The 25,217-nt window shown below is 54.8% G+C and overlaps 1 protein-coding gene across 2 annotated transcripts in view; it reads right to left on the bottom strand.

The window, feature by feature from the left end:
* Positions 1-25,217, bottom strand: part of HSPA12A (heat shock protein family A (Hsp70) member 12A) — a 149,924-nt gene that overhangs the window by 47,407 nt on the left and 77,300 nt on the right. Inside the window, exon 1 of one of the 2 annotated variants that reach the window (XM_044240599.1) lies at positions 15,760-15,903. The exons of the other annotated variant lie outside the window; for it this stretch is intronic. Coding sequence (XP_044096534.1) covers positions 15,760-15,802 — 43 coding nt within the window. The 5' untranslated portion in view covers positions 15,803-15,903. Of the gene's footprint in view, positions 1-15,759; positions 15,904-25,217 lie in introns of those variants that run through there. 2 annotated transcript variants of the gene reach the window in all.

A 25,217-nucleotide genomic window follows, 5' to 3' on the forward strand; every position in this document is an offset into this window, starting at 1 on the left:
CTCAAGCACCTGCTGGGGCTCTCTACTGCCCTACATATCAGGTCTAGCTTGTTAACCAATCAGATGCCTCTCTTAGCCCCTCACCACTGCCCCATCACCCCCACAAACCCCTTCACCAGCTGGACTGTTCTCTGCCACATGGGAAGCATCTGTCACCCCCCCCAAGGCCTGGCTCACACACCCAACTACAGGGACGAAAGGCCCCACTGTCCTTCCCCTGGGAGAAGCTGACCCTCAAGGCTGCTCTCCGACCTGGCCCAGCCCTGGGCTCCTTTTCCAGGGCTGGGGAAAGGATTGAAAATCTGAAGTCGGCTGGGTCTGGGAAGACACCCGATCCCACCCTCACTGGCTCTGCCTCAGACAGAACTGTGTCCTGGGTCTCAGTTTCCACAGTGGCAAAGTGGGGAACAACTATCCCCCGCAACAGGGCTATGCAAAGAGACCAGGGAACACCTATAAGAAAATTCCAGCTCTGAGCTGGGTCCAGCGTAGGTGCTCAAGAAGCCCAGACTCGCCTGTTGTTCCAAGACCCAGTGCACCCACCTGCTGGCTAGGACTTCCCACCTGAATCTCCACCTGAGGGCCGCTAAGCCCCCACCCTGGACCAGAGAAGACCCGCACCATCACGCACACCCCCAGAAACCACTGGGGGCCAGTGGAGTGACCACCAGCCTCTGGTCCCAAGGCTGGCCACAATGACTCACGCTCACAGCACCACGATTTCTACCCAAGCTTGGGTAAAACACATCCTTGTCTTGACACCTGGCAACTCCACAGGAGAAGTAAGTATATGTGTGTGTCCACAAGAAAGATCTGTTCCAGAATGTTCACAGCACGTTTTTTTTTTTTTTTTTCATAAGCTCCAAAAACTAGAAACAATCTAATCAATAGGAGAATGGAGGAGCCCAGTGTGGTATAGCTGGACCACGAAATACTACTTGGCAACAAAAAGGGAACCAAGTATCAATACATCCAACAATATGAATGAACTTCAAAAGCACTGCCTTGAGTAAAGGACCCTGGACCTGAAGGAGGATTCCATCAACACAAAGTTCAAAAACAGATACATGAGAAGTGAAAGATGTCAGAACAGCTCTTCCTCACAGGGTGGACAGATACAGCCTGGGACAAGGCACCAAGGAATGTTCTGGTGTGATGAAAATATTCCGTATCCGGCCTGGTGCCGTGGTGACAGAGTATCAGCTTGCGATTGCTGCTGATAAATTATTATAAACCGTGACTTAAAACCTGAGGGTTCTGGAGTGCTCAGGGTTTGGGAGGTCTCAAATCTGAAATGAATCTCACAGGGCCAAACTCAAGGGGCTGGCAGGGCTGTGCTCCTTCTGGAGACTCCAGGAGAAAAGCCATTTCCAGCCATTTCCTTGCCTTTTCCAGTTTCTTGAGGACATCTGCAGTCCTCGGCTCAGGTCCCCTTCCTCCATCTTCAAAGCCAGCAGCAAAGCACCTTCCAGTCCCTCTCGGTCTCTGACCCTCCTGCCCCCTCCTTCACTTTTAAGGACCCTCGGAATGACCCTGGACCCACCCAGATGATTCAGGATAATCTCCTCTTCCCAGGACCCTGGATTTCAACACATCTGCCACGTTCCTTTGCCACACAAGGTAACATGCTATGAATGTTCCAGGAGGTAGGACACAGACATCTTCAGCCTCCCACACATGGTGTGTTCGCATGTGAATGTCCATCAGGCTGTATGCTTCACAGCCCCGAAGCATCCTTGTACGCCAGCTATATTCATCATCCCAGCCCCAAAGAGCACCCGGGGAGGGCTACAGGGGTCACAGCCCGCGATGGCTTTGCAGAGACCCCCCTCACTTAATCCCCACCCTCCCCGCACCACTGCCCTGCTTTACAGAAACTGAGGTGCAGGTGAGTGAAGGCCTCTCTCGAAGCTGGCAGGACACACAGCTAATCTGAGTCCCAGTCTGAGGACTCCCAGGCCCTGCTCCTCAAGGTCATCAAAGACCCCGCCCCGGAGGTCAGGAAGGTGACACCAAGGAGAAGGGGTTTCTTTAACGCCGCACTCTTACTGTGATGTGGGTACAAAAGTTTCCCCCTAACTCTGCTCTAGGGACCGGGGCAGGGGGTGAGAAAAAACAAAGGTCAAGGTAGGGACGATGGAGCTATGGACACGGTAAACCAGAGAGCCCAGCCCGGTGGAGAGGGGCAGAGCCCCGGACTTCGATGGCAATCCCCGGGGTGTTGCAACGATAGGGAAGGCACTGAAATGGGTGAGCACTGTGAGTTTTTCCACAGCCCCCCCCACTGGCCACCTGGCACAACCCACACTCCCCTCCCGCCTGCCCCTCCAGGCCCACCAGCAAGTGGCAGCCTCGCCCCTGCAAGGTGTGGGGTGCTCATGCTGAGCCTGCTGGAAAGAAGGCTGCTCCCGTGAGAAGGGAGCCCACAGCTCCTGGGGAAAGACCATGGAGGCAGCCGTACTGAGGCTTCCTGCCTGCAGCCGGTGCCCCTTCCAGAGGGGACCCAAGGTACTGCCCCAGCAGGGGGCCGCTCCCACCACCAAGGCCCCTGCCAGGAGAAGGGGTGGGGCTTCCAGGCCTAGTTGCCATTTTGTAGGTGTCCACCTTGGGACCCCAGACCACACCCCAATATCTGGGGCCCGGATTCCCCTTATCCCGGTTCTAGCAGAGCTCTGGGGAGCCAGCCACAGCCAGGAGCACCCGAGCCTAGCACCCGAGGAGCTCTGGAAGAGAGAGTGAGGACTGCTCTCCAGGCCCCCCGCCCCACACGCCTGCACAGAGCTCTGCCTTGGCGAGTGCCCAGCCCATCGTGCTCCTGGGGTGTTCGGGGAAAGGGAAGCGAGGATTCCTGGGGGTGGCTTTCTTGTGGCTGGCGGCAAGGGGCATGAGGGAGCATGACAGGAGTGATCCAGGACAAAGAATTTTGAAGAATTCACAGTTGAGGCTCAGAAAGCAGGGGCCCGCCGGCCACGCTCTCTCTGTGGGACTTTAAGCAAGGGCCATACACTTTCAAGCCTCTGTGTCCTCATTCATAAAAGGAGGAACACCACTACCTCGTGGTGCTAGGTTTCACGAAAGCCCATCTCTTAGCTTCGTCTCGCTATGCCTGGCAGGTCTGGAAGTTCTGAACACCAAGGGGTTAATGGGGCTGACTCTGGGCGTGAGGTCCTGGCCGTTTCCTCTTTTCTTCCGATGGAGGATGTTTTCCTTGACGGACATGAAATGTTTTTGTCAGGAGAAGCAGAGTTATCTTTTTCTCACCCAGCATCTACCCAGAATAGCAGCAGGGGGACAGGGGAGGGGGTGGGGTGGGGTCGGTGCTCAGGGTGTGAGCTTGGCTTTCACACATCACTTCATGCAGCCTCCCTGGGGGTCCAACTGTCCCACTGCAGTGCTGGTCCTGCCCGAGGCCCCTGCCTGCTTCTCTGTTTCCTGCACCCAGACCCCAGTGATCACCCAGCTCCCACATCCTGGGGGCCGACTCTCTGCCCGGCCAATCTCCTCAGCAGCCCCATAGGGCGGAGGCAGGCTTCATTCCTTAGCTCCATCCTACAGATGAGGAACCAGAAGCTCAGGGAGATTTCCAGGTCTGCCCATGGCCCCAAAGCACGCACACCACAGAGCTGAGACTGGAACTCAGGACCTGAGCTCATCCCGGTCTCCCACAGGGAGCACTGTTCAGGGACCTCCGCCTGGAAGGGGGTCTTGACCAGCCTTGGCCTCAGCCTTCTCCAAGACCAGGAGGGGAGCTCAACTTTCCTGGGTTTCACTTCTGGTTTCAATCCTCAACCCTCCACCCCTTTCGCCACCAACATCCCCCAGGGTTCCCTGCCTGAAGTGGGTCCTTCTGGTGCTGAGGTGCTCCTGGCCGTGGCTGGCTCCCCAGAGCTCTGCTAGAACCGGGATAAGAGGAATCCGGGCCCCAGATATTGGGGTGTGGTCAGGGGTCCCAAGGGTCCCAAGGACTCACCCTGGGCTCCCAGGACCTGGCTGTACCGCTGGCCTCCAACCTTTCCAACCAACACTGTCCGAGGCTTTAATCATTCACATCTGGTGAGAGCCCGGCTGTTCAGTTGGCAGATCTGAGCACGAGCCCGGACCTGGCCGCGTCCAAGAGATGACCATATGGCCCCCCTGGCTCCTGGGCCCTGAGGATTGGGGAAAGCGGGCAGGGAGGGTCACCTTGAGTTGTAAGCATATTCACAGATGGAAACCAGTTTGCAGATTCTCTGCGAGAGCAGCTCCAGGTGCGAGCTAGGGCTGGGGAATGGCGCGAGGGATGAGCGGATTCAATGTCTATAACCAGCCGAGTTCTTTGGGGTTCCTTTCTGAATGAACCACCCAAACCCCAAGGGAAGAGCCACCAGGAGCTTCTAACATCTCTTAATCTCTCCCCTCGTCTGTCTGTCTCTGTCTCCCTCCGTCCCTCTCCTCCATCTGTGTTACTGCCTCTCTCCCCATGAATATACACACATGAGCACATGTACACACATAAACACATACAAAGACCCAGCAGCCTCTCCTTAGACGGCTCCGAGGGGACCCGGCAAGCCCCTGACAGCATCAGGTCTTGGCAGGGTCTCCAGCACCTCCGCTCACCACTCTCCTTCTGACTGGCCCCCAGAAGCTTGGTGCCCTAGTCAGACCATCCCCTGCTCCCCAAATCCATCCAGGGTGTCCCTGACACCACCAGGCACCAGCGGGGTACCGCCATCCGATGTCTCTATCCTCAGCCCTACCCCCATCCCCAGCGTCCCAACCCAGGCGGGCAGAGTGTGAGTTTGCTCTAAGGGACAGCATGACCTTATGCTGTCACTAGGTCACTGTGGGCTCTCAAGGTCACTGCTACTTTCTAGGATTCTGTTTCTTCATCTGGAGAATGAAGGGGTTGCTCAGAATGCTCAAGGCCCCCACCTGCGGCCTCCAGCTGTACCGACTTCCCACTCCCATCCCCAAACCACACTGATGGCGATAAAGACCCAAAGCTTTGAGTCCCTCCCGCACATCTCCACCAATTCCACGCGCCATGACGCCTCAACACAGCAAGCAGTAAACCTCCGCCCCAAATTGCTGACAGAGCGTTGGGGTTTTATTTTGCCAAGGACAGAGACACACTGAAAAATTTTTTTCATTAAATCTATCATCTGCTATTACATTTGATTCGTAAAAGAAAAGGAAAATGGGACCGTCTCAAGTATCTGTTGCTATTAGAAACAAGACCCACATTTCTCACAGGCTTGCATCCATTCTGTCTACACAGTCCTCACCTAGGAACCATCTGCTGCGAATGACTTACTCGATGACTCGCACCGTCACTCCCAAGTGGCAGCCGCTCCCTGACCACCCGCCAGGGCACCCCCGTGCTCCCCCCTATCCAGCAAGTGACCCCCGCCCCCGGCCAGGGTGAACAGTTCCAGGCATAGGTCGCCACCATGCCTGGACCCAGAGGCCCCCCCTGGCGATATGGATTTGAGCAAGAAAGACAGATGGGGGAACCCCTAAAGTGGGCGTGCAGGGAGAAGGGAGAGGCTACAAGGAGGCTAAAGCAGAAGTCAGAGACTGGGGTGGGGAGGGCTCTAGGCTCCCAGCACTTTTCCTCCTACACCGGACATGGAGGGAGTTCCATCCTGGGATCCTCTGTCTCTAAATTCTCCTTCTTGGCTCCCTCTGGCTAGAAAATGGCTAGTAAAGCCCTCCTTAATCCTGGCACAATAGATGGGCCACCACCACTGTCAAGAACGGTGGGACAATGCAAGGAAAGAAAAAAGGTTGTGCCAGGGGCTCCCCCATGAGGGACTGTCGCTCGCAACCACCTGCCCGCAGTCAGGTTCAGGTCGCCATGCTGTCTCGGACTGGGAGGGGCTGGCTGGACCCCAGTGTCGAGAAGTATCCTGAGGCCTGCGCTGGTTCAGAGGGGGGATGTATGCAGAGGCAGTCCGCCGACCTGGGTTCTCACGCTGGCCTTGCCAAGTATCTGGGGGCGGTCCCTGCAGCCCTCCCTGGCCTCCATGTGCCCACCTATAGAACGAGAGCAGGGGGCCCCGGGCAGACATTTAATAGACCAGGTCCCACCAGCCAGTGATGCCGTCCTCAGCTCTGTTTCCTCAACAGCTTCCAAGTCCACTTTGGGAACAGAACTCCTGACATCGGTCCTGCAAACCGTTTCTTACCCCAACGTGCAGAGATGGCCCCTCAAGGACGAGGAAAGAAAAAGAAAGGAAGGAAGTGGCCGGAGGACCTTGGGCTTTAGTCCACAGAAACATGAGGCCAACGAGGCCAGGTTGTGGCCTCCGAAGCAGCAGGCCAGGGCGCCCACACCTGCGTCATCCGTGTCCCAAGCGGGAACCAGGAATCAGGGCACAGAAAGCACGGTTCCCAGTCCCAGGGAAACCTGCAGACCACAGGGTTTTATTTACAAAAAACAGAAGGCGCCAAGGAGGATCCCATTAGTGCCGCAGACCGACCTGGGGCTCGATCTCAGCACCCTGAGATTGTGACCTGACACCACCGCCTCCCCTCCCCCACCATGCTTTTTTTTTTTTTTTTAATGTTTTATTTGACCAACAACCATGTAATTTCAAATGTCAGATACCAGAAGTTGCTTTTCAGAGAATATGACTATAGGAACATCTGACTGTCAACGGGCAGACTTCCTGACATTACACATCCACAGAAAGTTCTAAGAAGTGAGTGACCCTGACCTGCAAGCTGTGTTAAAACGTACAGCAATTTTTAAGTTTGTACCTTCATCCCTTTCATCAAACTGACACAGATTCAAAGCAGCCACTGATTCTCTGCAGCACCTCCCACGAAGAGGGGGATCTGCCTCTCTACCCCTCGAACCTGGTGGGTCAGGGACTTGGCTTTGACCTCTAGAATGCAGAAGTGACAGCACGCAACTTCTCAAGAGGCCCTCCTTGGGACCTCCTGCTCCTCCTCTAGCCGCCCGAGACCACCACGGACAGCAGCCCAGCTGACAGCCAGCACGGACCCCTGGGCTCCTGAGTGAGACCAACACGGGCTCGCCGGCCCCGGGGGAGCCATCAGAGGCGGTCATAGGAGTGAGCCAGACAAGACCAGCAGAAGAAGATGGGGCACAGAACCCTGAGCAAACGCAACGGTTACTGTGTTAACCCTTTAACTTCTGGGATTGTTTGTTACATAGCACAAACCTAATGCCACATTTTGTAGACATTTTGCCAATTCTTTAATATTTTAATAGTGTTCCCCACTTGGGGCTGATCAACCTTTTATTTAGGTCTCAGTGATTTCACAGACCCCTGAGAAGGGGGTTAAACCAATCCCAAAAGTGGCAGTGTCTCCACGGACCCCACCAGGATTGATGAAAAGCCAAGGGCTAACCAACAGCCCCAACCTCACGCAGCCAGCCTGAGGAACCCAACTGGTGTAAAACACCAAGGAGGAACAGCTCCTAACATTAAACCACTCCTGAGGAAGGCTGAAGGCTAATTAACACTCCTGATTCCAGGCAAGACCCCAATCTTCCTGGTTTCAGTAGATCGAATAGGAGCACCCCACCAAACTCACCCCTGTCCCGATCCCTGGAACCTACGGATATGTCACCTTAGGTGACCGAAGGGGATATGAGCTGAGGAGACTGTGCTGGCTATCCAGGCAGGCCTCAAAAGAGGTCCTCACACGGGTGCCCGTAGCAGAGGAGGCCGGAGGAGCAGAGTCAGACAGAAGTGATGGTGGAGGCAGAGCGTGCAGTGGTGTGCTCTGAAAGTGGAAAAGGGGGTCACAAGCCAAGCAATGCAGGCGGCCTCTGGAAGCCGGAAAAGGCAAGGGAGCAGAGGCCCCCCAGAAGCTCCAGAAGGAAGGCTCAGCCCACACCTTGACCTCAGCTCAGTTAGACCCTCTTTGGACTTCCTTCCAACCTGCAGACGATAAGATAATAAATTTGTGTTGTTTTATGCCCCTGAGTTTGTGGTCATTTTTACGATGGCACTAGGAAACTAATATAGCAGTTAACTGCCCCTGCCTACAAGAAGGTAGCTTAGGATTCTTATTCACAATAACAAATGGCTAATAATGATAACTGACATTAATTTTGTGTCTACGGCTGACCTTGTTCTGAGCACTCTTCCTACATAAACTCATATAACCCTCAGGAAAACCACATGAAGAAGACTACCACAATCCATATTTTACAGATGAAAAAACTGAGCTTTCTGGATGTTTGGTAACTTGCCAGGGTCACAGAACAGGTAAAGGACACAGCCCAAGCTTGAACCCAGGCGGTCTGGCTCCACATCCCATGTCACACCCCTCTAAATCCCAAATCAAAGCAGCAGGGAGAAGAGTCCGTTCTGGCCACTTAGCGAGCACCTTCTACAGCTAAGCTTCGCGCCTGACTTGTATTCTCTCGTCTAATTTTCACGGCACCGCACTGGGGCATGGTGGTACCATGACCGGTAGCCAGTCATCCTTGTTTACAGAAGAAATGGAGACACAGCGATGTTACACACAGGAGTTACGCAGCTAAACCCTGGAGTGTCCAGGCCCAAAAGTCGGGTTCAACCACACGTCCTCCCGCTTCTCTTGTCCCGCGTGAGGCTCACGCGGCTGAGGAAAGGACAGAGATAAGTATCACGACAACAGAATTTATCGTTCAACCTGGGATACCCCGAAAGTGAAAGGAGTCATGTACGGGCACAAGACGTACAAACCACAACAGTCCCAGCAAACCGGGCCGCGTGGCCGCCCTCGAGATAAGCGGACAAAACCCCACACCCATAAGCTGCAGTTCACGGTTCCCTGTGGGGACACTGTGGAGCCCCAGCTGACACGGGCCCCAGCTGACATCCCTGGCTCCCAGGTCAGGGTCGTGGTTGGAAGCGGAGGGGTGGTTCTGGCAGAGCCCAGAACAGTATCTGCAAAGCTCCAGGTCTGGAGTCTCAACACAGAGACAGGACCCATCCAAAGGTGGACGGGAAGTCCACCTTAGGGCAGAGGCTGGCGTCCCTGGAGAGAGTCCAGGGATACAGAAAGACCTTGAACCCCGCTAGTGTTTCAATCAAGAAGGCCAGTAGGGAGCTCAGAGCCTTGGCAAAGGGCCACATGGGCATGAAATGTGGCCAACAGTCTGAGACACCCCAGCCCTCCAAAGTTCTGGGCTTGCTGGCCAAGAAGTCATGTAGACTGAGGCTCGGGCTGGGGTCTCCCCCTTCCTAGCCATAGGATTCCAGGCCAGCCCTTTTCCCCTCTGTGCCTCCTCCACAAAATGCAGCCACTGATAAATGTCTACAGAATTCATAACAATAAGTAATAACAGACAGTAGCAAAGGAGCCACAACCTTACTGGAGGTTGTGGGAGTAAATAAAATCTGCTCTGAAACCGGTACTATTGATTACTCCCACTTTACAGATGGGGAAGCTGAGGTCGGGGTGGGGGCAGGGCTAAGTATTTGCCCAGAATCTCATAGCTGGCAAGTGGTAAAGCCAGAACTGGAATCCAGGTGGACTGTCCCTGTAAAATTGCATGGAAACATTCTCTCTCCCCCACATGGCCAAAGTAAAGCAGCCCATCCTAGTTCAGGGTCCCTGAGGGAGGGCCCCATTCCCTGGTGGACAGAGATGCCTGTGGTGGCCCATGGACTGGGCACTAGTTCTCACCTGATTAGAAACTGTCAGGTGTTGCAAACCCACTCCCAGGGCCCCTTCTCCTGGACGCTCCAGTTCCAAAAGGACTAGGAACGAGAAAAAAGGTCCTTCTGCCAGGTGATTCCTAAACCATTTCTCTTCTTGTTCAATCCCCTCTGGAGAAGGACTTCCAGAAAAGAGAACGTCTCAGTCTGGTGCTCCTGTATCCTTGACCTCCTCTAGAACTCTCTGGTCTCCCTCTTACCCGGAGCACAGCCTCAGCACAAAACCTTCCACAGGCAGCAGCATCTCCTGAAAGCATTCTGACTGTATGTGGGATGCCATACATTCTCACTGTAGTCCCCTTCTATGTGGGGCAAGTGACACAGGTTTCCCATTTATGGAGCTGACATAAGTAAGGCTCTTAAAATAAATGTGTTTTTCAAAAACCAGCAGATCAATTTTAAAAGTCATCAATAAATCACAGTTTAGGTGGTCAGTATGTATGGCAGAATCAGGAAGGTGAATCTTGAAGAGGATGAAAATGGAGAGACAGTTCCCTAAGTATAAAATGTGCCTGTGGAGGTTTTGCTGACAGCCTGGAGCTCTGTTCTAAGGTCACCCCTCCCTGCCGCCCCTCCCCCCAGCTATCTCACCCTGGGGCACCTCCTCGATTCCTCTGAGCCTCAGTTTCCCCTTGTGTGAAATCTCCCACTTCATGGGGTATTTATGAAGATGACATGACACAATACAAGCGAACCATGGAGCACGGAGCTGGTACCTACGAAGTCTGCTGACTCAGGCTAGCACCAGGGAATGAACCGTGTCGGAGGCTCCTGCCCTCTAACCCCCTCATGCTGAGGTCCCAAGTCTGAAATCCAGACATGTGGTAACTCACAGATTTGCCAAACTTGGCTGTTCACTCCAGCAAGTCCTGATAAAATAGTTCTGCAAGGAGGTCTAGGCATCAAGACATGTAAAAAGCTCCCCGGATGATTCTAACAGGCAGCCGGGATGGGGAACGAGAGGCCTATTTATGGACCCAGGGGATGTGCAGTGACCAAAATGTGTAGCTTCCGACACTGACATGCTCCTGGACCCGCCCTCAGCCGCCTTCCTTCTTGCTTCTCATCCATGGACTCTGCAGATATGGGGGAAAGGTGCTCAAGGAGGGCCGGCTTTGTGTTTGCTGGGGAAGGAGTGTTCCTCCCTTCCAGGGTTTTGCTTCAGGAAACTGGACATATTCCCTACCTAGACCCAAGTTGGAAAAACCCGAGCAGAATCCGCCCTCCTCCTAATGCCTGCGAGGAAAGCAGAGCAGCCAGACCCGCCATTGTACCGCACAAGGCAATGATCATCCCAGGGGGCACCTGGGAGGTAGAGACAGGAATGTCCCCTCTCCCTTCCTCTGGGGGGGAAAGAACTTGATAAATTATGGCCCCTCTGATATCTGCACTGTTCCCACAACAGACCAAGGCAGACACCATGTGCCCCTCACCCAGACCAGGAAAGGAAAACTTCGCTGGAGTCCACACGCACTTAGGGCTCCAAAGCCACGTTGCTCCCCTACCCCTACCCCTACGCACCTGTGATGGCCCATCTCTGAGCAATGGATTGGGAATTGTTTCCAATAAAAGGCGGGCAGCAAGGATTTGCGGAACCCACCACGGTGGGGTCGGTGTCAATTCTTGGTCCCCGCCATGGCTCACCCTGCTCCCCTAGCAATGTCCAGACATGCTGCAGGGGGAAGGCGCTCACTCCCTACCCCACGCTGCTCATTCATTAAAGTGCCTGGTTCCTCCCTGCCATTCTAATTATGCACAGCAATAATAAAGACGCTTTCTCCCTTACCAGAGGCCTATTCATGCGCTGAGAGAGCATTTCGCCCCCACAATACCGAGTCGTCACTCAAACCCTTGTTGGAATCAAAATCTCAGCTCTTCAAGGATTGACTGAGCCCTGCCTACCGCCCTTCAGCTTCTACCCACTCCCGAGCATCCATGTTTCTAGAAGCACCACTTTGTTGCAGAGTGGGCTGGATGCAGATGCCATTCCCCACTGCTGTGTTCCCTTATGGATTACTGACTGAGAGTCACTCAATGCACAGTAGGGTGTTTATTGAGCACCTACTATGTGCCCTCCCTAAGAATATGGAAATGAAAGACACAGTCCTTGCCTTTGTTGAACAAAAGACATTAAGAGAAAACCTCAAGTTTTTAGGGTCCTTGACTGATTCATGTCCCGACTCAAGCATTCATTGGCCACGTAATTTGATCCCTTGGCTGAGCAAACTAACAAAGTCTCAAAAGCCTCAACTGTCTCATCAGCAAAATGGGGTAATAATAACCCCAACCTCATAGGGCTGTCGGAGGAGTCAAAGGGATATGCACCTATGAAGCTGGAACATTGTAAGCACTCAATGGACACTAGTTGAGATTACCAATGATCAGTACCAAACGCTCTGGGACCACAAAGGCAAGATCTCACCAAGCTGGATGAGTCTACAAAGGCTTCCTGAGAAGTGATAACCTGCGCTGAGTTTTGAAGGATACGTTGGGGATTATGTTCCTGGTGGTGGGAGGGGATGGCATGAGGGCTACAGGAGATCACAGGGCTCTGGGAAACAGGACACTGTGTGGGGCGCTCGCACAGGGAAGCGTACACAGCAGCAGGGGCACAGCTACAGACACACATGGACATGGAAGTGGGTCCCTGGCCAGAGCCCCAGCCAGGGATACCCAGAACATCATTTCAACTTGCCCTCAGCTTCTTGGGAACTGCAGCCAGTGCCCTCCACTTCCATCTACAGTTTGGTGGCCTTGGGGAAGTGAGGCAGCCACACTCCTCGGGGCGTGTGTGTGCTCATTCATTCAGACCCTCAGTGGAATTCCCTCAGGGCCTATGCCTTGCCTGGCGAATGTTGAGAGAGGCTAGACAGCTTGACCACCCCCCACCCTTCACTCAAGCCCCCTTCTTGAGCTACTGAGCCATGCAGGCCTGGCAGCTCCCTCCCTCGTAAAATGGGCGCAACAGGACCTCCGTTAGCCATTTGTTCAAGAACAAATGTGCGCGGGGCCAAATGAGGTAATTCAATAATTTCAATAATTCAAAATTTTCAACAGAGTCCTCACTAAATGTCCATGTTCGAAATGTTTGTTTTTATCGTGATTAACTACCAGGATGCTAAGAATCCCATCTCCAAAGCCCAACCCAATGCCTCCAGAGGCACCCCCAACATGGGCAAACCCCCCTGCCTGCTGTTCCTCTCCCTAACCCCATCTCCTCCCTGGAGTAATTTACTGGGTTTCCACTGCCCACGCCTACCCCTGACTCGGTCACCATAAGAGCTAGCCTGGCCTGAACCATCCCACGGGGCCCCCCATCCTCCCCCCTATCCTGCCCGTTCATCTCGTCCTTCTAGGGGTCCCTGTGTCAACCAATGTGGGTCTTGGTGGGGGCAGGATTGAAGGTCATCTCAGCTTTTGCTGTCCAAAGCTCTAAAGATTAAAAGGTGGCCCTTGGCAAATTAATGTAAATATTTAATTAAAGGAAACTCCTAGGGAATGCATAGAGCAAGGGAATAGTGATGAAGCGCTAGGTACCCATCAGACAGCTTCTTCAACTACCAACATTCTGCCATTCTCGTTTCATGAAGAACTCTACCCACGGCCCACCCCCACGTGCTCCGTTGGGAACCATGTCATAGCCGGTCTGTTATAGTCAGTCTCTCTGGCCCATCGCACCACCCAGGGCTCTCACTGCCCCAAATCCCCAACAGCTTGATCCCTCTGCAATCATCCTTGAAGCATCCTTGAAATAATCCCCAGAAGAACACCATTTTCATGTTCCTCATACAGCAGTCATCACTGGCCACACCCACAGGGGCTACATAGGATGGCAGCAAAGGGCTAGAGCCCTGCCATCTGATGGCCCAAGTCCAAATCAATACTTCCTAGATGTGTGACCTTGGGTAGGTCGTTCAACCTAGATTAGATTTCCTACCTGGGGGAAAGGGCAATGCTGGTAACAGGTCTGTTGCTGAGGCTTTAAGAAATAAAATAAGCTATGCTCCTTCCCCACACAGAATATTCAGTGAGGAAATCTTACAAATAGATGTGTTAGATGATGGGTGAGCAGGCTCTGCTCCTATAAGATACTATTAATATCTCCCATGTTAGAGATGAAGGGTTGGGAACCAAGAGAGAACCAGCAAGTTGCCAGGGACAGCCTGCTCTGTGCCCCAAGTCCGTGTGTTGGATATTCGCACAGGCTGCCTCGAATTGCAGATCACTGAAGTGAAGACACACTCTAGAGCAGGCACATGGGAACGGTGGCAGGTGGCCCAGCACACCCAGCATGTGTCTCCCCATCCTGGATGGAGAGCTCTCCCAGCCTGAGGACAGGCAACCACCCAGTGTGTGTGTGTGTGTGTGTGTGTGTGTGTATGTGCGCTCGCGCGCGCGTGTGTCTAGGGTAGGGGTGCTGAATCTGATTTTACAAGACAAACGTGTGGGGTGTAGGGGGAAGCACATTCCTGCTTGCTCTTCCGATTTCACCCATCCCATAGCCAGCCTTGAATTTGATACAGCCATCCACTGTTTATCCCAGCGTGAGAGACAAGAAACTTAAGCTTTAGCAATTCTTAGCAAATCTGATGTCCCTCCCTATCACCCTACATATTTATTTTTTCCAATTTAAAGAAAAAGTAGGGGAGGGGGAATGAACCCATCCAGTTGCTGAGTGATATCCAGACAAAGCCACCAGCCCATTGCCCGCGTTTGCCAGCTGGGGAAGGGCAGGGGTGGGGGCAGATTTTGATGCGCCTTTGGGCCGGGCCTGAGCTCTCCAAGGCCCCTCCCAAGAGTGAGCCCTGTCAGGATGTCCCCCTCCCCCCCCAACTCCCCCACCACTGCAGTGCGCGGGGAGGCACCTCCCAGATCTGCTGGAACAATGGGCTGGGGAGGGGGCAGGTGCCTCTCAGAGCGCAGCAGAGGGCGGGGGCCGCGACCAGTCTGCAAGACTGCAAGCACCCTGCCCATGGTGGCTGCGCTGCCACCTGACTCAGTTTCCCCAGCTTTGAGGTGCCCGCAGAGCTTTTCCTGGATGAATTTCCCTCACGTCCCAGACATTTTAATTTCATCCTCGCCAGGCAGCTTACCCTGCCGCTCGCCGGAAGCCACTGGGCTGTGCTCCCCTCCAGCGGCTGCTACTGCTAAAGCCCCTCAGGTCAGGGACGCGCGGCGTCTCCGCGCGCCCAACTTTCCCCACTTGGGACCCACAATCCTGGTCAGGCCGTCCCCTCCGCTGGCGAAACCATGATTTATAGTCCTGGGCTCCAAAAGCTGTTCCTCCTCTTCCCCCGGCTGCCGGGTCCTCTCTCGGTCCTTACCCGGCACCCCCGCCCCATCCGAGCCCTAACCACGCTCCCCAAAGAAAGCGGCCATAGAACATTTGCAGAATGCGAGCGTCCGTCCTCCGCACTGGGAGCCACCTTCCTCTCCCCCGCCAGGGCAAGGAGGGGACAGACGAGCCCTCGCCGCTCGGCCCCTCCACCGCCGGCAGAATCCCTGGGGATGGGCGGGGCGGGCAGTGAGCCGCAGTCCCGCCCGGAGCTTCGGCCCCCACTCCCCGCACGTACGCGCGACCTCGGCGGGGCCAGGGGACAGCTCCAGACCCTGGGTTTGCCCCCAGGCTCCCACCCGCGCCTCGCTGAGTCACGAAATGAGCCGCTGGGGATACGGGGCCACCCGGCGGCCGGCCCCTTACTCTGCAATCGCGGGCGTCCCCGCACCGCGCGCAGGGGATGGACACCGAGGGTTGGTTCCCACCCGGACTCGCAAGCTCCCCCCCACCCCGCAAGAGGCACCACCCTGGGACCGGGATGTCCAGGGCACCCGGGCAGGGGCTACGGTTCCCGCCGCAGTGTCCGCACCCCAGCCGGGGAGCGCAGCACGTGACCAGCGGGCCGCAGGCGGCCCCCCTCCCTCGGACCCCCTGCTCGGCCGCGGCGCTGCCCCTTGCTCCCCGCGAGGGCAAGATGCTGAGGGGTGCGCGCCCACTTTTTCCGAGAGGGAGCTGCGGGGCGCCGGGCCGAGCGCGCCTCATCCCTCCCCGGCCCGCCCCGCCGCAGCCGCAGGACCCGCGCCCGGCGCTCACCTCGGGGACCCGTGTCGCCGCCGCCGCCTTCCTTGTCCGCCATGGTCGCGCAGCCCCCGCCCGCGAGAGGAACCTCCGGCGCAGCCCCTGTGCCCGTGTGGGTCCCAGTCCGCGTCCTCGGAGGCGCTCGGGCCGGGTCTGATGCGCCGGGCAGCCGGAGCGCTGCTGTGACGCTGCCGCCGCCGCAGCCCGGACTCCTCCCCGCGCTCCTCCCGAGCCCGCCCCGCGCCCCGCCCCGCGGAGCCCGGCCGGCGGGGGAAGGCCGGGGAAGGCCGGCACTGGGCCGGGCTCGGCGTCCCCCCGCCCCCGGGACCCGTCGCTCTGGGTCTGGCCCCTCCTCTCCCGGGCTCCCCCCTGAGCCCGCAGCCGCCGAGGAGGGGGCGCGGCGGGGGCTCTGCTGCTAGCCAACCGGCCGGACGCCGGCGCACTGAAGGCGCACTGCTCGGCCAGCGGCGGGGACCGGATTTCAGGTTCCCTCCGCCCCGCCGCGCCTCCGCTCATCGGAAGAGCCCGGGGCCGAAGCCCTGCGGCAAGCACCGCGCAGGAACCGCAGTCTCCGGAGGAAGCCCGCCCCAGTCTCCACCCGGTCGTTTCTCTCCCCCAGGATCCAAGGGGAGCAAGGGCCACCCGATGGAGGAACCCGGCGCAGCCAGGGTTCCGGCCTCAGATCGAGGACCTGCGCTTTTGGGGGGGGGGGGGCTCGCTCCGAGCACCACCGCGGGAGGTTGCCCCGGGTTGCCTGCGGGACTCCATGGCAACTCGGGACCCCGGGGGCTGCCTGTCGCGGAGGCTGCGACGCGCCTTCCATATATGGGCTCCCAAGCCGGCCCTCGTTCAAAGTCTGAGAAAAACGGCATCAATAATGCAGAGCTTCGGTTAATGATTCATCCTCCCTGTCCTCTGGCTCCGCCACACACACGTGCCACTGGCACCTGTTCGCGACTGGCCAGGTGGCTTCTGGGTCCTCTGTGCAAGGAGGCAACGACTCTCATGACCACCGTTACTGGGCCCTTCCCTGACGCCTGGCCCTATACTAAGTGCTTAAGAGCCTTATCTCATTTGCTCCGCATAACTCTGAGAGGTGACTAGTGGTCCCCATTTTGCGGAGAAGGAAACTAAGGTTTAAGGGATTTCAGTGATGATCCCTAGAACACACACATCAAGTAAGTGACCAAGGTGGGATAACCACCAGCTTGCCCTGAGATGGCCACAGCTCTCAAAAGGTACCTAAAGGAGGCTTCATCATGCTGTCATGTTATGGAGGAGGGGGTGGGCAGGGTGCTGCTGGGAGCCCCCAGAGACCAGCCTCTGCTCAGAGTGATTTTAGGGTGATGAGTTAAAAAGATGAACTTGACCTCTGTTGGCCTGCATTAAAAATCCTGAGCCTACAGTCTCTGACTGTAGATGAGACCATGAGCTAATTATTTAACCTCTTTGAGCCTCAGTCTTCTCATCTGTGGAATGGGTATAGAGAACCCACTTCCTAAGAATGAAGAATGAATTGCTATATGTAGCCTTGGTTGGGGTCTGGCGCGTGGTAAGCAGTCCAAAAAGTATTACATGTTATTAAGTCATAGGCACCTTTTTACAGTGGACAATGGTCAGACAGTGGGCAATGGGGGGCCCATGGGGGGCACTCCCAGAGTGGAGAACATTGTTTTCCTACAGAGCGCCCTCTCCCTCCCAGGACTACTTGCCTACTGAGACAATCCCCCATTATCTCAGAGGCAGACTCAAGACACGGTCTGGAGGCCAAGAGCACAGGGCACCCAAATGCAGACTGGAGGAAGGGTGAAGGCAGTGGTGGAGGTGATGAGGCTGACCCTGCAATGGCCCTTCAAGCTGCCTTCCCAGTTCTGCCCCTATACCCCCACTGAGTGAAGCTGGCCGGGCTGAGGCCACATGAATTGAAGCTCAGAGGGCAGGGACAGCCACCAGCACGCTGCCCACTTTTTTTTTTTTTTTAAGATTTTATTTATTAACTTGACAGAGAGAAATCACAAGTAGACAGAGAGGCAGGCAGAGAGAGAGAGAGGGAAGCAGGCTCCCTGCCGAGCAGAGAGCCCGATGCGGGACTTGATCCCAGGACCCTGAGATCATGACCTGAGCCGAAGGCAGCGGCTTAACCCACTGAGCCACCCAGGCGCCCCAGCACGCTGCCCACTGAGCACGTGTCATAAGGACACGTGCCAAGGCAGTGAGGCCAGAAAGTTTTTTGTTAAACGTGGTTCTGATTAAGTCTCCTGTGTTCCAAAACCATGCTGAGCCTCCCTCTTCTACAAGAAAAAGCTCTAACTCTTCAGCTTAATGTTCGACACCTTTGACAACGTGCCTTGTCTGGCATTTCTCTCCCAAGAAACCTTCCTTCCACCAGCCTTCCTCGGATATGGCCACAGTCTACGTCTCTCTCCATGTTGGACAACCCCATCGTTTCCCTCCTCTACCTGCCCACAGCCGGGCAACCTTCAGGGACCCAGTCCCAGGCTACCAGCCCAGGGAAACCTAGGACGCCACCCATCCCCCAAGGCTCCCAGGGCAATCTACACACTCACATATTTTGTTTTATTTTTCTCCTTCTTCCACACTGCTGCACAGGCAGCTCGGCACTCAGAAGCCTCCTCCATCTATCTGCAGAGATGCCCACCTCCACGCCCAGGGCTCGACCTTCCTTTGGGGCTCTAGACCTCCTGAGAGTCTCCCCAAGGCACCTCCCACGCCCTTCCCTCTCTCCCAAAGCCCAGCTCATCCTCTGCAGTCCTCCCTCCTGGCCTCAGGATCTCTAGAAGGCAGCATCACCCACAAGCCACCCAGGCCCACACCTGGGCATCAGCTCTCTCTCCTCTCTCTGCGTCCGTCTGAGTTTGGTCAATCTCCGAGTGTGGCGTTGCCTAGCTGACCGTAGACATTTCCACTCCGTCCTCAGGGCCACCACCCTCGTCCACGGCCCCATCACGTCTCACTGCCTACGTTGTCTGCAGGACCTCCTCACCTTCGGGCTCCCATCCTACCCTTTGGGCCATTTTTTTTTTTTTTTTTTTTTTTTTTTTTTTTTTGTGAATCTGGTCTGCCCCGCCCCCCGCCTCTCAGCTCCTCCCCGCTCCGCCCCTCAGGACCTCTTTCAGTCCTTCTCCCCCAACCCCGCCTCAGGTGCTGGCATTTCAAATGCCTTAAAATGTGTTTGGTGTTTTGACCAGTTTGCCCCTTATCCCTCATCACCAGCACCCTGAAGACCTCAGTATAGACCTCCCAACCCCAGGGAGCCTTCCCTGGACCACCATCCTGGCCCGGGTGTCCCTCTTCAGTATCCTTATGGCACCCTGTCCCTCTCCATTCAGACTCCTGACCCCCAGAACCAAGACATTGGTCTTGGCAGCCTGTCAGAACCAGCAGGAACCCCGCGGTCCCCACCCTCCTGCCACCTATGGTGGAAAGGCCTCAGGGCCACCTGCCCTCTCTGCTGACATGCAGCCACAGTGACAGGAGGGCACGTGAGGACGATGAGGGGGGACATGCAGGCCCCATGCTGTGGGCACAGAGCAGACGACAGTTTTGATTTTCAGGGAGCATGAAAGGCAGGGCACCCTCTGCCTGGGGCTTGTCCTCGGGGCTTTAATCCTCACAATAATTAGAGACACACATTGGGCCAGCCGGGGCGTCATCTACTTCTCACAGCCGTCCCGCTGCTTTCTAGCAGAGCAGATGGAAGCGCACGAAGGTGGGGGCACCTGCGCAGGCTTTCTCTGGCCACAAACAGCATAGCCTGTCACTCGACAGAGGGAAGGGCTCCCCCTGTCCTCTCCTGACGCCCGGAGCCTCGTCACCAGTAGCAGCAGCCTACGATCCTGTCACTCCTCTGCTACTGGGTCCTACATGATCTGGCCTTCTGCTGCCTCTTGACTCTGGCTCCTTCCACTGTCCCATCCCTCACTCCAAACCGCACACGCCATCCATGTGCACAGGCCCGATCTCGTCCCACCTCACGGCCTCTGCGCTAGGTGGCGGCCCTGCCTGGGACCCAGTGCCCAAGACATGCACATGGCTTGCATCCTCACTCACTCGGGACATGCCACCCTCCCAGATGGTTCTACCGTTGGCGTCCTGTCCCCACAGAGAAGTAAGCTCCGTGAGAGGAGGACCTCGGACTGCGCTGCTCACCTCTGTATCCCCGGGTCTAGATGAGCACCCCGTGTGTGGCCGGTGCCCAACGAAAGCTTGATGACAGGGACGGGCTCCATCACTGAAAGAGGAGCATGACAGGCTTAGTCCAGCTGGGAGGACCCAGCCCGCCACGGGGACATCCCACGGACTCCTGGGGGCTCTCACAGCCGTGGCAGAGCACGTCCATACTTGTGGGAGGTCACTGGGCAGCAAGTCCCTGCCAGTCCTCCTCGAACTTCCCCACAGAGGGCTCCCTGTGGACTCCCTTCAGAACCCCCCATGTGATTTCTTCTCCACCTTCTGGGCCAGAGGGGCCCAGACTGTGGTGTGTCGTGGTGGGCAGCGAGAATGTCCCCACTTCCACTCCTACCAATTACAGGTCTCTGCGGGCCACTTGAGTCCCCAAAAGGGGCCCAGCCCAGAGCCAAGTCACCACCTTCTGGTAATCTCATGCTGATCATTCCAGTCACGTGGGCCTGTCCTCAGGTCCCCAAAGAACTGGCACCTCCCTGGGAGTCTACTCTCCATTCCTTTTACCACCAAATCTCTCTCTTCCTCCAGGTCTCAGCCTAGATAGCACTTGTTCCAGAAAACTACCAGGCCCTCCAAGACAGCAGGAGGCCCCCACTCTGTCGTCTGTGTCTGACTCCCCTTACCCTCCTCTCATAGCATCATCACAGCTCTGGGTCACTACTATTATCAACCCATTATAGAGAAGACAAAATCCAGGCCCAGAAAGGTGCAGCTGAGAAGCTGCAGAGCTGAGACTAGAACTCAGGTCTTTCCAGTGTCGGGTGGCCCATCTCCCCCACCAGCAGGCAGGGTCAGCCATGTGCACAACCGTGACCCCCAGACTCGCATGGGGCCTGGAACAGACAGTTAAATACTAAAAAGGAAAACAGCCCCTCAGCTTCAGGCCCTCACTTGACTCATCCTCTTACCCCCCAGCCCAGCCCACAGACACCTTGCTGCAACAGTCCCCCTCCTTGTCCTCCAGCCCCCACACAAAGACACACCTTCCTCGCTTCCTGATGGATCTCCCACTGAGGGTGCTGGTCCTGGGGGTGCAGCAAGACAGAGACAGAGCAAGTGAAGAGTGTGGGGTCGCATGGAGTCAGCCAGACCAAGGTTCAAATCCAGGCTGAGTCATTCCCTGCCCCTCTGGATCTGTTTCTTCATCTGTAAAATGTGTTGATAACCATAGGCAGGATAATTGTGGGAGACAATATATGTAAAACACTCGGCATAGGGCTAGGCTACATACGCTACAGTAAATAGGACTTATTATTTAATTTGCAAATTGGGGCCACAAAAATGCCTATTACATTATAATACATTGTATATATTGTATATTAAAAATTACAGAATGGATTTAGGTAAAAAATTTGGGGGTCATAAAAGACACATGGAAGATATGGTGGTGAGTGGCTTTTAACAAAATGTTTATCCAAGAAAAATTCTTTAAAATTTTGAGAAACACTGATACTAATCCAAATCTGGGCTTTTATGTAGGAAGCTTCCAGTAAAAGCTGCTTTGGACTTTATAATATGCCGCCGGAATTTTGTCTATAAACTGAGTATCATAAAACTGACTCCTTTATAATGGCACCAAGATTCAGATGAGCCAAGGCAACATGAAAACTTCAGGGAGTAGCACGGGGGTAGTTCAGTTGGTTGGGCGGCTGACTCCTGTTTTTTTTTTTTTTTTAAGATTTTATTTATTTATTTGACAGAGAGAGATCACAAGTAGGCAGAGAGGCAGGCAGAGAGAGAGGAAGGGAAGCAGGCCCCCCACTGAGCAGAGAGCCCGATGTGGGACTCGATCCCGGGACCCTGAGATCATGACCTGAGCCGAAGGCAGCAGCTTAACCCACTGAGCCACCCAGGCGCCCCGACTCCTGGTTTTGACTCAGGTCATGATCCTGGGAATGAGCCCTGCGTCAGGCTTTGCACTGAGTAGGGACTTGGCTTGAGAATTTCTCTCCGTCTCTCTCTGCCTCTCCCCCTCCCCCTACTCATGTGTGCACACTCACACATGCGTGTGTGCTGTCTCTCTCTCAAATAAATAAATCTTAAAAAAAAAAAACTTAAGGGAACGCCTAGGCAATAGGTCAAGGTCCTTGACCTCTGACCTCATGCTCGCTTCGGCAGCACATATACTTGACCTCTGACCTTTAGTACATCTTAAAAATCTGAACTCAGAGCTGAATCGTGGTGTCCAGTTTATACATCCTTTTCCCTCGGATTTCTATCCCATCTGCTGTGAGTCAGCCTCTCTGTTATAAAATTCCAAAACACGCTTCACATATACAACATGGGTTGCCACAGGAGTCTTCCAGGAGAAACATTCACGTTCCACAGGAAACTGTTTCTCAGAATCTCACAACCACTCCGGCCTGCAATGTAAACATGCCCGCGCAGGTAATGAAGGGTCGTCCAAATATTTTTTGGTAAGTATTGCACAGAGCAGAGCAAGCGTCTGCGGCCCCTCTCTTAGCAGTTCTCAGAGCGGCTCAAACCCTGGCTCTGCAAGCGCCTGGTTCCTGGTAAGATGGAACATTCTGGAAGCCCTGTATGAAGGAGGCCCGCACAGAAAGTGAGACCAGGGATGAGGCTCAGAGAAGGAAAATGGGAATGAGGTGAGAGAGCTATCACAAGGGCTGCAACAAACTAGCTTGTTAGAGCCAAAAGGTTTCGAGTTACAGAAAAAAAATTACTTGTTGCATCTCGCTCCCTAGCCCAGTGCCTGGCTCTGGAGGAGCTCCAGATACATTTGTTGAAGAAATGAACGAGTGGTCACGTAAATAAATAATGCGGTGGCAACTGGGGCTCAGAGAAGCTAGATCTCTCGTTCAAAGTCTTGCAGTTAGGGACAACCCCCGCTTCTCAGCTCTGCTGGGCTTTCAGTCTCCCCACCCACCCACCCCCAAACCCCCCTCCTCATCACTGCAAAAGGCCCAGCAGGAGGCTAACTGCAATTGATTGCTGATGACTACAGGACACCAGAGGCACTAAGGCCCTTTCTAGCTCTGCGGATAGGAATGCGATGATGAGTAGCAATGTCCGCCTCCTGCAGAGAGTGGCATGGTACTGACCTCCAGGATCCCTTCTCTCCAACTTTCTAGAATTCTATACCAGGCAAAGAGAGCATTCTGAACCCTGCAAAGATAAATCTGAGCAGATCCAGCCACCTGCAGCTGCGGGAAAAGCCCCCGAAAAATCAGATCTTCCCTATCTTGGTGCTGCCTTGTCACCTGCTTGTCTGGATGGTTCTACCCCATCCAGGCACCTAGAGCTGCCTGTGTGGATAGTTCTACCCAATTGTGGGAACATCTGCACATCCCACGTAGATGTGAGAGGCTGCTGTGCCCTCCTGGCCTGCATGGTTCTGTGTCTTCTTCCTGGAGGCAGGTCTACGGTCCCAGGATTTGCCTGGAGAAGGGGGGAAGGCAGCACCAGGCTGAGGGAAGGGAGATCTGCTTTAAGGTTATCAGGTCCCTGAGCTCAGCCTTGTGAGAACTTGTCTCTGGGCCTCACCCATCAAGTGGAGAGGGACCATTAAGTCTTCACCGAGTGCCCATGAAAAGATGTCCTTGAGTTCTGGAAGCCATAGACTAAGGAAGAACAATTGGAGAAGGACCTTAATCACGAGATTCATTCACTCCTTCCATAGATATGTATGAGGTTTTACTATGTACCAGGCACTTTGTTTTAAGCTTGGAGGAAGCCAAACCACCAAAATTTGTACTCTTGGTCAGCAAGATTCTGTCTTTATTCTGGGGGAAAGCGTTCCCTGACCGTACAGTTCCGGGCTCTCAGCATGCTAAAGCCCAGCTGAGGGCCCTTAGAATCAAGACTAAGAATCGAACTCAAAAGTCTCCATTGGGGGCGCCTGGGTGGCTCAGTGGGTTAAAGCCTCTGCCTTTGGCTCAGGTCATGATCCCAGGGCTCTGGGATTGAGCCCCACATCAGGCTCTCTGCTCGGCAGGGAGCCTGCTTCCCTTCCTCTCTCTCTGCCTGCCTCTCTGCCTACTTGTGATCTCTGTCTGTCAGATAAATAAATAAAATATATATTTTTTAAAAGTCTCCATTGGTTAGCAGCTAAACAAAATGGTGGCTTTTCCATGGGTACACTGGGCAGAGGAGGCCGGGCCACGTCAGGAAGTAGGCTCTGAATGGTGGAGCAAGGGAGGTCTCTGGTGTCAGGCAGGGTGCCCTGGGCAACTTAGCCAAACTCCTCAGAACCCCTGTCTCTCCCCGTAGAGAGGACAGTGATGTCGCCCTCCTTACAGGGTATGATCAGGGTATGATCCTGACAGCATGATCAGTGGAGACAGTGCCCGTAGTGCTCAGAGCTACTCAGGCGGCCGCTGGGGCTGACACAGCTGAGCCATCACACTCAGAGCGGCCGGGCCACCTCTGTCTCCCCCTAGTTCCAGCCTCAGAGGTCTGCCTACCCTCACTCCCTCTCCCCCCAAATCCCGGATCTATTTGCTTGCGATGGACTTCCATTCTGGACAGTGCGCCAGGCCGTCTGGGAACAAAGCATGGGCATTTGACCAAAGTGAGAAGATGGGGACGTGAGGGGGTCTTCACGGACTTTGGGATTCAGGAAAAAGATAGCCTCTGGCTATAAAATATCTTCAAAACCTTGTCTTCTCCCCATCTCCCTTTGACTTTTACTCTGCTTTGGCCTTTTTCCTCATTAACAAATGCAGGATGAGCATCACTTCTCCGGATGGCCACCGCCATCACGCTAACACAGACCATCCCCTTTGTCTCTCAACAGCCTCCTGGGGCCTCCAACTGCTACTCTTGCGCCCCTTTCAGTTCAGCCTGAGAGATGCCCGGGAAGTTGGTCAAGATTCACTTTTCTCTGTTCTAACCCTTCCAAAGATTTCCCGCTGGAACTAGGATCAACCCAAGCTTGTTTCCCAGGCCTATGAGGCCCTGCAGGATGTGACCCCATTCACCCTGCTAGCTCCATCCTGGTCACACCCCTCTCTCATCCCCCTACTCCTGGGCCTTCACTAACCTATACGACACACTTACATTTAGAACAAGGAGTCCCTTCCTCAAGACACTTGACTTCCAACTGCTGGGAAACCAGCATAATATCCTGACTTAATCAAAATAACACACTAATTTTATCTTCCAGAAAATGAAGGTAAAAAAACATACAGGTCCACAATGTCTAAGATATCCCCCAGGATTGAACAGTCCACAACCTAACCAACTATACTCAGTAATTTGACACTATTCTGTCTTCTCTCTTCTTGACCAGGTCCAGTACTTCCTGC

Source organism: Neovison vison, chromosome 2, assembly GCF_020171115.1.
Source record: "Neovison vison isolate M4711 chromosome 2, ASM_NN_V1, whole genome shotgun sequence".
NCBI classification, from domain to species: Eukaryota; Metazoa; Chordata; class Mammalia; order Carnivora; family Mustelidae; genus Neogale; species Neogale vison.